The 15994-nt window shown below is 44.9% G+C and overlaps 2 protein-coding genes across 4 annotated transcripts; both read left to right on the forward strand.

Annotated features, from left to right (window-relative positions):
* The first annotated feature begins 2294 nt into the window (after window positions 1–2294).
* Window positions 2295–15024, forward strand: Ras85D (ras-like protein 1). Of its 3 annotated transcripts, none has more exons than XM_017900926.1 (5): window positions 2295–2575; window positions 13916–14106; window positions 14187–14330; window positions 14419–14625; window positions 14802–15024. In XM_017900926.1, the coding sequence occupies exons 2-5, from the start codon at window positions 13978–13980 to the stop codon at window positions 14904–14906; spliced, it is 585 nt and encodes a 194-aa protein (XP_017756415.1). In that variant the 5' UTR covers window positions 2295–2575; window positions 13916–13977; the 3' UTR covers window positions 14907–15024. The 3 variants fall into 3 exon arrangements, with proteins under 3 accessions (XP_017756415.1, XP_017756413.1, XP_017756414.1); XM_017900924.1 differs by lacking the exon at window positions 2295–2575 and adding an exon at window positions 12980–13657; XM_017900925.1 differs by lacking the exon at window positions 2295–2575 and adding an exon at window positions 12980–13236.
* LOC108548043 (uncharacterized) lies at window positions 6622–7580 on the forward strand. Its single transcript, XM_017900809.1, has 2 exons — window positions 6622–7128; window positions 7163–7580. The coding sequence occupies exons 1-2, from the start codon at window positions 6989–6991 to the stop codon at window positions 7578–7580; spliced, it is 558 nt and encodes a 185-aa protein (XP_017756298.1). The 5' UTR covers window positions 6622–6988.
* Window positions 15025–15994: the final 970 nt, after the last annotated feature.

Consider the following 15994-nt stretch of genomic DNA (forward strand, 5'->3'; position numbering starts at 1 on the left):
AATTAAGAGACGACGGGGTGTGATGGAAGGATTTTCACGCGGCGACGGTGATCGCCGAGAAAGGAGAAATTAATCGACAGCCGCGGAGGAAAATGCGACGTCCAACTGACAGCTCATTTGCCGCGTCTAGCCGGCGGTTCCGCAACTTTTCGTGCCATCGGTGAGAAGAACGGAGCAACGGTCGGCGCCTCTTCTCCCACCTCGATCCCGTTTATCGATAGGCTAATTAAGGGTCGCGAGATAACGTTGACACGCGACCAAGTCGCCGCTTCGACCAGACGACCGCATAATAGGTAATTACAGGTGGTTCTACCCCGGCGAAACAGCTGCTAATTAACGGAGCTCACCCCCGATGCCAGACACGTTCGCGCACGGCCTTCGTTTCGCGATACCGAAAACACACGGGTTTACACACGTATGGTACGCGGCTAAGCTCGCATCGACTCGCCGGCGAATTTCTTTTTCCCGAACGTGTTCCGTCCTTGCCGGCTTTTATCGGCGCAGCGCGAGTCGACGCGTCTCGTCGTCCCAGTTTCCTGTCGCGGTTCCTGATTGCGAAACCGTTCGCCTCATCGCTAATTACCGCGTCAATTAGATGCAACGACATCCTCGAGAATCAGAGGCAGCCAGGTGTGTTTAAAGTACGCAATTTTCTCGGCTAGCCGAGGGGAAGGCGCGGCGGAACACCGAGAGATGCAGCTCGAGAGTCGACGGGCAAAGAGGACCTATGGAGACCTCTGAGGGGGCTCGTTATCCGTGTGTACGAGGCTCAGACAAACAGCCTCATTTGTCACGCGCTGACCTCCCTGCCGACCTTCCTCCTTTCTCCTCCCTTTCTCCTCCCTTTCTCCACCCTTTCTACACCCTTTCTCTTCCTCCTCTGCACTCCCCCGCTCTCCTCCGCTCTCCTCCGCTCTCCTCCGCTCTCCTCCGCTCTCTTCTGCTCGCCTCTTTGCCCGTCTCTTCTCGCCACCTCGTGCCTCGTCTATGCGCCACCGACACAACCCAGTCAGCCGAAACGTCAGCCAGCCGAAAACCCGGAAGCTTGACGTCTGCTAATTTCATCCTCGATCTCTGCTCTCCAGCCGTGGAAAAAACATTTCCAATTCTTCTCCGACGAAACTGCCACGCGGCGACGAGACACGGCAGTTTTTCAGCGGAAAAGAAGAGAAATCGAGCAAACTTCCGGGGAGATGGAGAGGAATTCGAAAATTCCCGAAACGAGCAATTTGCTCGAAAGAAACGAGCGAAACGTTTACGCGTCGTCCGTCATTCTAATCGCCCAGGTTAGTCCACTCGTCTCGTTCCGGTCTCGTTTCGTCTACTTTAATTACACCTAGCCAGGCTTGTTGCCTCGGTGATCCGCCAAGATCGGTCGATACCGGCATTCCTAGCGTCGGGAAAGAGAGAAAAGTAGCGAGAGAGGCGAAATTAGCCGGGATCGCTGGGATTGTCCGGTAATTGGTGCGTTATTCGTACAAAATAGCAGTGCCACGCTGCGGAAAATGATCGCGGAGGCGATGAAACGAAGATCGTTAGAGAGGGCAACGGTAAAAGCGGTTTCCGCCGCCACGTGTCTGGTAACCGCGTCTCCTTTTGCCGAGCATTCGCGGAGAATAATTTCGTTTCCGTGAATATCCGTGAACGTCCGCGAATCCCGGTGAAATTTCGAGGGAAGAAAATCCCGAAGCGAAATACGCGAAGGTAGCAGAGTTTTGTTCAGGTAGGAAACAACTTTTAATTTCGCCCGACGTTCCCGATTTTCCACTCGATTTCGGCTTCATTTTTCTCGAATCGCGCGATAAAGGGAAAATTCCTAGCGACTCGCTCGATATAAATGTGACCGGTTAGAGCGAGAGACTCGGCTGCATTTTAACGAACGGTCCACAGCGAACAATTACGCGGAAGTAATTTCTTAAGCTCCGAGGAAAATTCCAATTAAGCAGAAACTCGACTAGTAGCCCAATAACGATATTACGTTAAATGCCGTCGACGACTCCTCAAAGTTTCTATTCATCGAACTCGAGATCCATCCCCGCGCTATCGACTGAAACGCGAACGAATTCATTTGTAAACCTGCACACTCGTGCAAACTTTCGCCGGAGTAGGAACACGGTTCGACGATAATGCTCTATCACCGACTCGCTTTTCCGAGACACTGACCAACCGGAAATTAAAATAACCGTGCACGGCTCGTGCCGTCTATCGCAAATGTACAGGATGCACCGTTTTATCTCGCCACCCGATATCTCGTTTCTAATTTACATCGCGCAGAAAGCTATTCCACGCCCTGCTGTCCGAGAGCTCGCGCCACGCATCGTCGGATGGAGGGTGCGCGCCGATTCGCGTGGAACAAATTTTTCTCGTCCTGTCGCGGAGAAAAAATAGGAAAAATAAAGAGAAAAAAAGGAAGAAAGGCCGCGTATCTGGAAAAGGTGCAGGAAAGAGACAAAAGTGGAAGATTTCCGTGCAAACTCGACGCGATCCAGAGCCGGTAATCCGAGTGGATGGAAGACGCCGAGATCCTTACGTTACCACGAAGCGCCATTGCGGGGAGCGTTTGGATCTATCGAAAGTAAGTACAGCTTTGGAAATCAAACGCTGCTCCTGGGAAGGTAACGCGGTTCGAGCGTGCTCGACTGATTGATTTCCTGAAATTTCTGTAAACGATGCTGCGCTACGGGATCGACGATGGTCGGCGGCGATAATGTATTAGGTTCTTAATTAAATTGATTCGATTGATCGGCAAACATATTTCAACGGGGCGCTGTTCGCGGTAAGCCAGCCACGATAGTTTCGATCCATAAATGAACGACGGGGATGACAAACGTCGGTAATAATACCGGGACAAGTGTATTTTTCAGACGCGCAACGTATGTCGAAACGTTCCGTACCCGACGAATCGGGCCATCGTTATCCATCGGCGGATAAATCGTGACTAACCCATTATTATTCGCCGATTCGATGGATATTTCATCGGGGAGAAAAGCGAAACCGGTGGAACTTGGATTTCACGGATAATCAGAGACGCAAAGATCGGCGCAAATTAAAGCGACGGAACCGGTAACGCTCGCAGCGAGAGTCGCGTTTACAGCCCGATTATACGCCAGTGTATCGACGATTGTAAACAATCCTTGATATTAAACTATATCGAGATTTACAATCGGCTGCCGAATCAGTTCCTCGGTCGTACCTGTATATCGCATTTCCTCGTTATTATTTGTTCCCTGTTAATTTATTTATCTCGGCTATTACGGTCGAATGGAATCGAAGTTTGGCAAGGGCAAATTGCCCAAATACCAACTGAGCGCACGTTCGCGTAACGACAGCCGAAATTGAGATTTTATTGACGGCGGCTGGTGCGATAATCTGGATTGCATTTACGTTAATCTATGCGAGCGACGACGTAACAATCCTCGATGGTCTATCCTTCCTCCATTTTCCCGGCCAATGCCGGCGACGTGTAAGTACTTTACCGAGCCTCGATTACACGCACCGCGAAATCGCGAGATTAATTAATTCACGGTAAAAGCGCATTCGCGGAATCGCTGGAAAATAATTTCGATTCGACAACGCGACGTTTCGTTTCGTTTCGTTTCGGTAAGAGTAATTTCGCGAATACTTTGAACGCTGGCAGAAACGATGTTTTAAGCAGAACGATTTACGCACTTGAAGGGTAGATCCATACGCGATGCATCGGTGCCCGATACGTTGCTCGACGTTATGCAACATCGATATTCCGATTACCAATTAATCCCATGATACATCATTCGATGATTTCAGGGCGCGAACACCATTCCGCGTGTATACGTAAGCCATCGAACGGTTACGCGTTCAAGTTGAACATTAGCCTTGGAGTTAGTGGCCAAACGGAATAACCAGCACCCAGGGGGTGGTTATTAGCGCGGTGTAACAACGTTACGGCCGATTCTAAACGAACCTGATATTTTTCTCCGTGTCCCCGAGGCACGCGTGTCTCGCCGACCACGTCGCTGAATTTCCCGATTCTAATTTACAACGACGAAACGAATTATTTTCACACGGATGAAATAACGTTAATTGGGCGACTCGTGAAAAAGTTGACGCGAAATTAGCAAGGGTCGAGGAAATTAGAGTGGCAACTTTGTTCTCTTTCGGATATCTCGTTAAAAATGTTTTGTGCTTGCCAACTCGCGCAACGATATTACGACCACCTCGTTAGCCGTTAGAATGGATAGCTACGTCGATGTACAATGACATTATACCGGGAGAACCGCAACCCTGTTAAATAAAGCTCGCTTATGTTTTGACAAACTCAAGTGCTCGAAATGAATAAGCCGCGAGAAATTGAAACGAACAAAGTTCCGAGCTGGCGCAAAATCTCGTCCTGCCTAAAAAAGGCGAGAAAGAAGAAGAAGAGGAAAATACCGTCGACCGGAAAGCTGAAATTAATTTTGATCCGCGCGCTTTTAATTAAAACCATCTTTTTCTTTTTCCGCGAAAATTCGCGAAACCTTGTAACCCTGTCAAACAAGCGAGAAATCAATTTCCCTCGGCCACCCTCTATTCCGACGTTTCCAGGCGTGACTTTGACTCGCTGCGCTGAACGGACACGCGCGAGAGAACGAAAAATCCTCGCCCGTTCTGTTTTGCCAAAATTATTGCCGGATCGCCGAAAGCTATTATTGCCAAAGAAGCTGGCGAAATCGATGGAAACGAAGCGCGTGTACGCATCGGCGTACCGTCTGGTCGATCTAGTCGCGAGATCCACGCAATTTTCCAGTCTCTCCTGCTTCGGCTCTCGTTTCCGCGAAACCGCTTTAAGCTCGAGATTAAAACGGGGGAGTGCGATAGAAGTGGCGCGATAACTCTGCTTTTCGAAGGATCGTTTGGCGCGTTTAACCCGGTTAGGGTGGAGAAACGTCGGAAACGAAGAGGAATCGAGGAGGAATCGAGGAGGAATGAAGGAGGAATGGAGGAGAAACTGGAATGGAGAAGTCAAGCCTGTTCATCGAGGGCTAATAAAAGAGGTGGAAACGTTCTATTCTTGGGCGCTGGTGGGGTCCAGAAAGGGGAAACGAAATAAAAGTCGTTGGGGTGAAAAATCGGCGAAAGAAGGAAAGGTAGACAGATAAGTGGGAAGGGAGAGAAGAAGAAAAGGTTGGCCGGTATCGCGGAAAAAGCGAAACGCGTTAGGTCGTCGAACGAAAGCAATCCTTGTATATTTGCCCGTAAAATATGAATCCGTGCACTCAACAGGATGACGCGAGGTTTCCGTGACGGATCGGGAAAGAAAAAAGCCACGAATACGAAACAATGAAACCGCCACCACTGTCCGAAGAGCTTTCCCCGACATTGCAGTCTCGTGTCCAGAAGAAATTTTCCAGAGAAAAGCAACGATCCTGTCCCGTCGACCCTTGTCTCGTTTAGACTTGCCAGCCCGCAACCCGCGTCCCTCCCTTCAACAGAAACGGTAACAGTCCTTTCTCATCTACATCCTGCTTTTCCTGCTTTCTTCGCCCTTATCTTCGAGCCTCGTCTTTTATTTTCCACGGGGTAGGGAATGAAAAATATTAAACGGACCGTGTTGTTTGCTTGTCTCCGGGTTCGCGTGCCAGCTAAATTTCTCCTCGTACGTTACGTACTATGGCAGAACGTAGTTTAAAGGACAAAGTGAAAACCGGGCGTTACTAGAATCGCGAGGCGTGTTTCTAAAGAAAATTGCACGCAATTTTCCCGAGTAGACGTTCTTATGTTAATGAGTTGAAAGGAAAGACGCGCAAACTGGCAGTCGCGATACTTTGGAGCGCCGCGACGCGACGCTAGAATAAGCGCGTCGCTCGAGATAAGGAAAAAAAGGGGAGACAAAATGAAAAGGAAAAATAGAAAGAAGGTAATCGAGCTGAAGCGATTATACGCGCACTCGGTGTAACGACTTAAACGAACTCCAAGCAGACCGTTTAATTCATCAAATTAATCCCCCAATTACACGAGAAATTGCGTTAGCTTGAAAAGTTTCCGAGAAAAGGGGCGAGACCTTCGCGAAGAATTTCATTTAAAAACCGATAATTCGATTGTAGTCGGTACCCCGAACTTTGATCGCACGGTAAAAAGTGTAACAAAGTGGATTTTCCTAACGGATATCGTTCTCTTTAAGTCCGTGGAAAGGTAGCGCGCCATTAAAAATTAGTTACGTCGCGACGCGGACGTTAGCGGGCGTTCGCGTGCAAACCAACTATAGTCTAGGGTGTAAATTTTAATTAAACACGCCTTTTAATATAGAGAAGCTTCAGAGATATTCCGGTAAAGCTAATTTAATTAATACTTTATACGCGTTGCGAGTTAACCGCAAAAGCTGAGCACGGGAAATTACCAGGAAAAGGACGACGGTTGCTTCGAAACGAATATTATTAAGTAATATATTCGTCGGGGTTACACTACCTTTCTCTCTCTCCCCTCTCTCTCTCTCTATATATATATATATATATATCGAAAACTGGCGTGCCGCGTAATTTGGCTACACGCCGGACTGATTCTCTACGTTCGAGATCGATCGATACAGCCTCCTATCTCGATTAGCCTGCACGCAACGTTTTCGCTCCGGTCGATCCTGTTCCCAGTCTCTCCGGAAATATTATTCGAGTTGGTAATTCGCGGCGAAAGACAGGAAGTCATTCGCAGCTACCCGCAAATTCGCCTATGTTCAGCGATTAATTTCCAATTAGAGAACTCGAGACTCGGAAAGGCGAGGTGTGGTCTCTCGCGTCCACCTCTCCACGGTTGCCCGCGATATCGTCTGTCCGTGTTTCCATTCCGAGCGGAAAATTTCCTACCTCTTCTCCGCCGTGACACTCGACCCGCTCGAAACCGAACCCGTTGCTCCCTTCGGTTGTTTCGCCGCTTCAAAATGGCCACCGATCAACCAGCACGATCAACGTAAACCCAAGAAATCTCGACGCGTTCGAGCACCGCGCGTAACCATCCGCGATCACGCAAATACGAAAATAACATGACGGATAACCGATGCCGCTGTCCACGATGCCTCCATTCCTCGTGCCCTCTTCCATACGCTCGGCCACCGTACGACGAGGTGGTGCACGAGATCGACGACAACTTTGTGTCAGTGAGAATACCGAAACGCAGAAAGAAGTTCGAACACGAGGACGCGCGGGAACAACGGGAGAATCTCAGCTTCGACTTTAATTGCGCGGATGCCGAAGGTACCGTACGTCTCCTCTTTTCCGCGTTCTTCTCGCGTTGGAAAACCGCGAGATCTCCGTAGGAAATTCCGCGGAGGGAGAAGGAGAATAACGCGTGTATCGCGCACAGGTGAGAAATGCAGGTCCGGCTGCAGCAAGGTCCACGTGATACCGAACCAGTATCCTCCGACGAAGAAGCCCGAGGAGGAGATACTTTCGTTGAAGGCTATAAGGCACATTATGGCCAACGACGACCTAAGGAACACGCTCGAAATTGAATTTAAGGCGCCACGGAATTACATTCCTCTACCCGAGCCAGGGCCACCTCCGCCCATAATTGTACCGAAGCAACGTGCCAGAAAGAAGGGCAAGGGCAAGGGCAAGCGTAAGAGGAAGCGGTAAAATTGGTCGCGGGAGAAGGAATAATTAGCCGAGAGTATCTGCAGGTTCGCGAAAGGGGAGAGAAAGGGGAGAGAAAGGGGAAAGAAAGCTCGACGCGTGCATCGATAACGCAAGGGACGAGACATCGGCGATTGCCTCTGGTTTTTAGAGAAACAAGGGGTTTATCTCGACCAAGCCGGAATACGTTTGGCACAAAATCGGCCCTCTTTAGGGATTTACGAGTGACGCGAAACTAGAGCGTTCGCCACTTTGTCGTAAACGCAAGGCCAGAACCGGGAGAGCGAATAATGGAACGATAAATCACTAGCGTTATATTCTTGCGCATCTTGGGCGACGATAAATCATATCGCGCACCGAAGGCATACGGACGCGCCGGTATTAAACGTTTTCGCAGCCATTGTCTTTCACGCTGGCAACCGGGATCTTTTTAAGTCCTGCCTTGCGTCTCATCCGCCTCCGCGAAGCGCACAGGTATCCGCGTGTTTCGATTTCCAGCTGCAACCGCTAAAATATCTCGCTGTGTACAGGCTGCGTCGAATCTAGGGACGAATTCAAAGCGAAATCCGGTAGGCGAGTATAGCGATTCGATAAAGTAGATGGGGCATTCGTCTTTGATCCGCGAGAGGAACGAGGGATCGGAGAATCGTTGTTTCTACGAGGACGAGTATCTTAGCGGAACGAAACAATATCGGCGGGCAGAGGAACAAAGAAGAGCACAAAGAAAATGGAACAATTGCGGTCGGCGAAAGTTGCATGGGAATTCAACGATCGCGATGTCGAAACGCCACGTTTCTCTGTGTGTGCGTTCCGAAATTGTACTCCGACGACGAAGCGAGTAGGTAACTCGCGTGCACTCACCCTTTCGTCTCTCGTGAAACTTCGCAGTGAGACACACAATGGCAAGTGCGTGCATACGTTCCTCGCCGCGCGCGTTCCGCGTGTCGGCACACGAGAATTTCCAGCAAATTTCGAAAGAGACCCGCGAAACGCGCACACGCACGGTTTGACGGAAGTAAAATTTCATCGCGACACGTATCGAATGTACGGCGTGTAGCGCGTGAATAAAATACGCTCTTTTCAAAGCGCGACCCGGTTGCGTCAACGAGCAACGAAATAAAAATATTTGCACGCTTCTCGATCACCCCCGCCCCGCGGCCCGTTTAATGAAAATGTTCCCGATCCCGCCCCATATATTCTCTACAGAGCAAAAAACACGCGGAATTGACGCCGGTTATCGCGTCGTTCGGCAAAAGGCCCGATCCGAGTGAGCAAATTTACGCGATTATCGATCGCGATGCAGAAAATTCGTTATCTATTCGATTCGACAAGACCGTCGTCGCGTAAACTGGCTTATCGCCGAGCCTACGTTCCGGCAAATCTCGCGAGACTGCAATTTACACCGGCACCGTGTCGCTGCTGAAGAGGTACACGGACATATTCCCGGCTAGCAACCAGTCTTGCCGCGAATCTGCCTATAACGATCTCGATTCTAGATGACTCTAGATGACGCTGCGATTCCGCTCAATTTTCCTCCCTATATCGCTCGATTATCCCTCGAATATTCCATCGAAATCGCGTGTCCCTCTGGCTCCCGCTGCACCACCCTTAAGCTCTATGACGCGAAACGTTTCCACCCGCAAACCAACCAGCATCCACGTCAAACCGCTTACGCTCGTCAACGAGTTGCGACTAGCGTTGGAGAAACCGCGACCGATTTCGAGGCGCAAGACGAATTATTTCCATGCCGTGGACTCGATCGGCCAACTACGAGAAGCAAGATTAGCCGATCGAAAAACCAGATCGTATCCTCTTTCTCGTCGGTATCCGTCTCTCTGTCCGTCCCCCTTTATAAATATTTATTATGCGCAAACAGGAGCGAGCAGTCCTGTTAGAAACCGCGCAACGAATTCGATCGTGAAAGCATTTGCTTGTACTTTAAACGATCTCTTCCCCGGTACACCGTATAATTCGATAAAATTTGAATTTATCGCCGGCACCGTTATCACCCGGACACCGGAATCGCGCGAAACGTTTTCTCGTTAACCTTACGGTCCATCCGATCTCGTTGCATCCGCGATATGACTCGCCGTGTGTACGTACGCGTGTTCTCCTTCCACGGTGTTACGCCTGCGATTCTGCGATTAACGACGACCTGCCCGAATCGAATGCCCGAATAAAAGAGGCTAATTCGGAGAAAAATGGTGGAATTCGCTTAGCAGATAGGACGAAAGATCCGCGGTGTTTCGATAGCCGGGAATAGAGGGAAAACGAAAGGAAACTGAAGCCGTTGCGTTGGTCGGGTTTTGCGCGATAACCAACTTTATTCGGACACGAGATTTCTCGCGGAAAATACACCATCCACTGATTCTGCGGCGTGCCGGGAATACGCTGAACCGGGGCTGAATTGACGTTTGACCAGCCCGTAGGCGATACGAAAATATACCGTAAATACGCTCCACTCTTACCCTCCCAACTCCTGCCCTCTGCTTCCTCTATTTTATTTCTTTCCTTCGCTTTTTACCCTCCCACGGATACCGGCTTCGCTACGTGCTTCGGAAGAACGTTACCGCATTGCGTGGCCCGGCCTTTACGCTGTCCAGCCATCCGACGCCAAGCGTCGGCTAAGCCCCCGATAATTGTCAACCATCTCCTCCCTCCGTTTCTCGAATTTCTTCCTCTAATTTCTTCCCCTGATTTCTTTATTTTCTACTCCCCGGTACGACACAGTCCGCTAATACATATACCTACACGATACACTGGAATGTCTTCTAATCGAGTACGATACGGACGAGTGCTCCTATCGGGATCAACATCGGGTCAGAGCGAGCCAATTTTGCCTGCCAAACGCGAGACTACGCGATAGCGGCATCGAGCTTCGGTAAACAGATTAAACGCGCGTTCGACGAGTCACGCAGGTGAGCACCAATTGTGTTCATTATTAACGTAATCAGGTGCACCTGAGCCGCGCATGAATACGTTGCAACGCGACCAGTTTACGCCAACGACGCCGAAAGGCATCGATATCGCTGGGTACGCGCGAGCCGACGCCTCGCGTCGCCTATCCGCGTCACCGTTCATGATCCTTGCGAAAAGCGGAACGCGACGGACCCGAATCATCGCCCCGACAACTCTAGTCCACGAACGATGAGTCCGAGATTGTACCGAGGAGAAGATTGAATTTCGTCGCGATATTCCGTCCTCCGCGGGCCGAAAGAAACGGAAATTCGACGAGAACGATAAAAGGATCGGAAACTGTTCGAAGCAATTTGAAACGGTCCTTCCGTCTCACCGGGACGACGCGACGCGCTGGAATTTTGGCCGAGGGAGACCAGATCTTACGTTCGCATAATGCTATAGTGCCTCCTATTTTCGCCTCTCACCCTACCGCTTTCTCGACATCCTTTACGATTTCGTTGTCGTCCCTCCTAACGGCGTCGGCCATTCCGACCGGGGCTGGGAGTGGGACGCAGGGCCGAAGAGACGGCAAGGTAAAACGGGGGGAGAGGGAAAGTTCTAAGCACGAGGCTACATTTGCATTTCTCGACACTTAGGTCCGAGCGGCGCGCCGACGTTATGCAAATCTTAATTCGCCTCACTGGAAAACTCGCGAAATTACCGAGCTTTTCCGCGATAAAGTCCCGAATAACTTGCACGCCTTTGATCCCTTCCCCCCCACCACTTCACACCGGCCAACATGTCCGCCACTATGGCCGAAAAATTATTCGATGCCCGATAACGATAATCGCTCGCGAATCAGACGCTAACGGTATTGCTCTCTAGCGGCATTAAAACGAAATTGCACGCCCTTACACTCGAGATTCGCTGCTTCAACTTATCATTTGTAAACTCGATCTTCCAACTTCTACGTGGACTAATTAATAGCCACGATGGGAGGAACCATGATATTTGATCATGGCTTAATTAAAACACGCGATACAAACGTAAAACTCATTAACAATATTGCACGAATGTGATCGATGGAGCAGCTCGAACCGTTCGTAACAACGAATTATACGTACCGTTAATACGTAGTTTTGTATCGAAACCGCATGTATATTAATATTCGTTATACGAATACTGTATATAAAATATCGTTGAGAGGTCGAACCAATGCCTCTACAATATGCTCAAAGCTTTCCCTCGAATTTTATTAAATTTCGAAATGTCAAGTTGTGTCAAAATATAAATTATTTTCCCACGTTCGAATAAACTAATTTTATTTTTTTAATTATTTTTGTTTTGCCAACGGAAAAAAAGTAACATTCATTTATAATTATTATTATAATTATCGCATATAATTATTTCGTCGTTGCAATATCTTTCCGGTCGATTGATGTTTCGAGAAATTTGAATCCTATAACCTATAATTTCTTGCGACGTAAATATTCGGATGTACTTACACTATCACGATGACTCGAACAAATTTGTAGTATTCTTATTGATGTTGCGACAGAGGTTGGGGAAATATACAAAAATCGTGTCACGTTGAAGCAAATGCGAGATAAAATCGTCCTAGATCAACGTACTTCGTGCAAACACGACACACGCACGGCACTAAACCAAACAATCGCGCTACTACGTCACAAGCAGGAATTCGAGCAACGCTAGCTACGTGACGGTTTTTGTTTAGACGAACTCTCAAGGACATGGAGAATACGAAGAATAATTTTACGAAATATATGCACGTGTAAAGCTATCGAAATATAATTTCTGAACAAACGATAACGCAGTCGACGATTGTTGCATTTATATACATAACCGATTGTTCGTATAAACGCCATATTGCGGTAAAAAAGAAAACGCAATTTATCCAAACGTAACATTACCTTCGAGTACGAGCTTCGTTATCGATCTGCAATTTCTTCCATATCCTCGGAAGATAAGTACCGACCCCAAAAGACTCCGACTATGAACAAAATCGCATTTATAAGTACAAATTAAATTTTATGAAATTGACGACTTACCACCATACCATAAGTCGATCGAATCCTCGATACTTTGTTTCGTTTCACTTCTGCGTATCTGCGCAATAGCAATTATGATATAATGCGCACTTCGTATTACACGATAATATTTACGATTACTGTTACGAGAATTATAAAACCGATCACACCACTATTATAAGATACGCGAATTAAACAAGCTTTTAATGTACCGAAAGAAAGCTATCACTGAATTACACTAATTTGCGTATCGCGTTTCAAACTGTACAACATATCAACTATCCAAGCCCGCGTCTCGAAGCAATTGAATAGAGGACGCGTGAGACAGAATCGCAAATCTAAAGCTCATTTCTGATTGGTCGAACGAAAACCTTTATCTTTCCTATTGACTTACAGTCTTGTTTTAAGGAAACCGATTATTCGTTCTTTTTGAAAATTATATTTGTCAAATATGAATTCATGCTGGAATGCGTAATCATACCAGAAAGTAGAATCTGATGCGAATAATTAAACTTTTCACCTTCAACGACGTAATAAAAATTCTGTTATCCTTTGATCCACACCCTCGAAATATGTCATCGAGTCTTCGTACATTGGCATCACTGATGCTTCTTTCCAGATGGTTTCTCCAGTGACTAATTCGTAATAGTCAAAGTCGGAAAAGAGTGCTTTTTAAGCCGGTGCATGTTCCTGAAATGAATTTTTAAACTTTGGTAAGACCATGATCGAAAGCGGGAAAGATTTTGTGCTCGAACAACGTCTATTTTGACATCGATAACGCTACTCGTTTATTCGATGTTTACGTGAAAACGTACCTCTCGTTAAACATCGATAATTCAAAGAATTTAACACGAAAATCTTATTAAACGCTTTTCGTTCTAATTGAAATATATTCTCAAAAATGTATACCGTAAAATATATTGCGATTGTGCTTAATCGTCAGTTACGTCTACCCACATGTTTTTACGATATTGGGTGTACTTGTTTGCTACACTCGTTCTGTTTTTAAGTTGTTAAGTCACCGTACATTGCTCTCAAACTTACGATGTTGATCGACGAATTAAAAATATAAATGACTTAAGGACCTATCGTACTAAAGTGCATACGAACTTGGCGCAAATTATTGCTCACAGAGTACGTATTGCTCGTAACGATTTAGTCACAGAATTAATTTATCAAAACGATTCCGATGAATGACTCGACAAAGAATCATCGCGTAAAATACTTGGAAATATACGAATCTTTTCTTATCTCTCTTATAACAAGCAGTTCAAATTTTCTAATAAATCCATATTTGCTAACCCCACATTTAGTATTTTATTTATTTTATTGACCATACTATTTTTCACACTCCCTGTATGATTGATTTAAAAGTAAATTCTTACTTTTTAGACATAAAGCGATTGTAGCTTTACATTAAAAGCTTTTACTCTCATTGGCATAGAAATTACATAATGACAGAGTACAAGCTCGTAGTTGTGGGAGCTGGAGGTGTTGGCAAATCTGCGCTTACTATTCAATTGATTCAGAATCATTTTGTAGATGAATATGATCCCACTATAGAAGACTCGTATAGAAAACAAGTGAGTTTTTGTTATAATGTGAACAAAACAACTATGCAAGAATATATTTATGAGAAACATTTTAAATATATAAAATATAGGTTGTTATAGATGGAGAGACATGCCTTTTAGATATATTAGACACAGCTGGTCAAGAAGAATATAGTGCAATGAGAGATCAATATATGAGGACTGGAGAAGGATTTTTATTAGTGTTTGCTGTAAATTCAGCTAAAAGTTTTGAAGTACGTTAATCTCCTAATTTATCAGAATTGCACTATTCCGAAAATTGTAAGATATTATTTGCACATAATCCATATGTAATCCATATAGGATATAGGTACATATAGGGAACAAATAAAAAGAGTAAAAGATGCGGAAGAAGTACCAATGGTATTGGTAGGAAATAAATGTGATCTTCAGCAATCCTGGGCAGTAAATATGACACAAGCAAGAGAAGTTGCCCGTCAGTATGGTGTGCCTTTTGTTGAAACTTCAGCTAAAACTAGGATGGGAGTAGATGATGCTTTTTATACTCTGGTAAGTAAACATATGTAATATAGTACGAATGCTTACATAGTTTATGAACTAAATGGTAAATGTTTATCATTTCTCGTGAATATATAAATATATAAGTACAAGAATTTATATCATATTTAGAGCAATGCTTTTATTTATATTGATTTTTTTACTGGAATGCAATTAATGAATTATAGGTGAGAGAAATACGGAAAGATAAAGAACATAGAGGTAAAGAAAAAAAGAAACGAATGAAGACAGGTAACTCAAGCCGTAGGAGACATCGATGCTGTTTGCTTTAAATCACTGAATAACGTTAATTCTCTCATTCGATACATTAATATGGAAATAGATTGTAAAAAACATTAGATTATGTTCACTTTACGCACATTTTTGCAGCTTCCTCTATAGAATATTGTAATAAATTACAAGCACAATTTTTTCTATACATTGGGAGGGAAAAAGAACAAAATATGTAATAGTATTGTATTATATCGCATACATTTTTACTCTTGAAGTTAAATTTCATAAAATACATTATTTGTTCAACAGTCTGCCATATAACTCTTAATATTCCATTAGCAGAAGAATTTTAACCCTTGATTGCATGGAATAGTCAGTGTTGAAGAAAATATTTTTTAGGCTATCCATTTATCTTATTATTAGGCATGGGAAAGTATTATCTGAAAAAAAAAGAAAAAAAAAAAAAGAATTCTATAGTTTTAAGTATGATGGATGGAAAAAATATACAATTCATCAAATTTAACATATTCCATCTTATGTATTTTTTACATATTTTATTCAGATAGTCCATAATGTTTTAACATATATTTAATTCACTGATTAAATATATTTCTAATTTTTATTTCTACGTTTTAGTGTGCATAATAAAAAATTCCACTTTCCTAAACAGAAAAATACACGCCATAAAACTCAAGAAAATAAAACATGGATAACTCATTTTGTGCTGTGATTAAATAATCTTAAGCATGCCATGCTAGTTAGATATTACTGTGATTAAGTATGCAATTTTCACATAAACGCCTATTTACTAATTTAGAAGTATATAGGTTCGTTCGCGTTTCCTTTCTTTAGTGCAATTAAAAATATATACTCGAGATTCCTTATAACGGTAGAAAATAACATAATTAGTTGTTAATTTCTATAGCAATGTTTTTTTATACGTTTACTGTAGAGAAAGATTGGTAGGTACGAAGTTATTTTTATTATTGTACGAATGTAAGCGTCATTTTTATCGATCATTGTTATTTCAATGTACAAATTAAAAACTCATAAAAACTATAATTTAAGGATTAGTTCATGCAAACCAGAATGAAAGTTTGCATTGATATTTGAATGTCTATTATCATCTTTCTGTAGTAATGAAGAG

This window comes from Eufriesea mexicana, unplaced genomic scaffold, assembly GCF_001483705.2.
Source record: "Eufriesea mexicana isolate 0111107269 unplaced genomic scaffold, ASM148370v2 scaffold1358, whole genome shotgun sequence".
Taxonomy (NCBI): domain Eukaryota; kingdom Metazoa; phylum Arthropoda; class Insecta; order Hymenoptera; family Apidae; genus Eufriesea; species Eufriesea mexicana.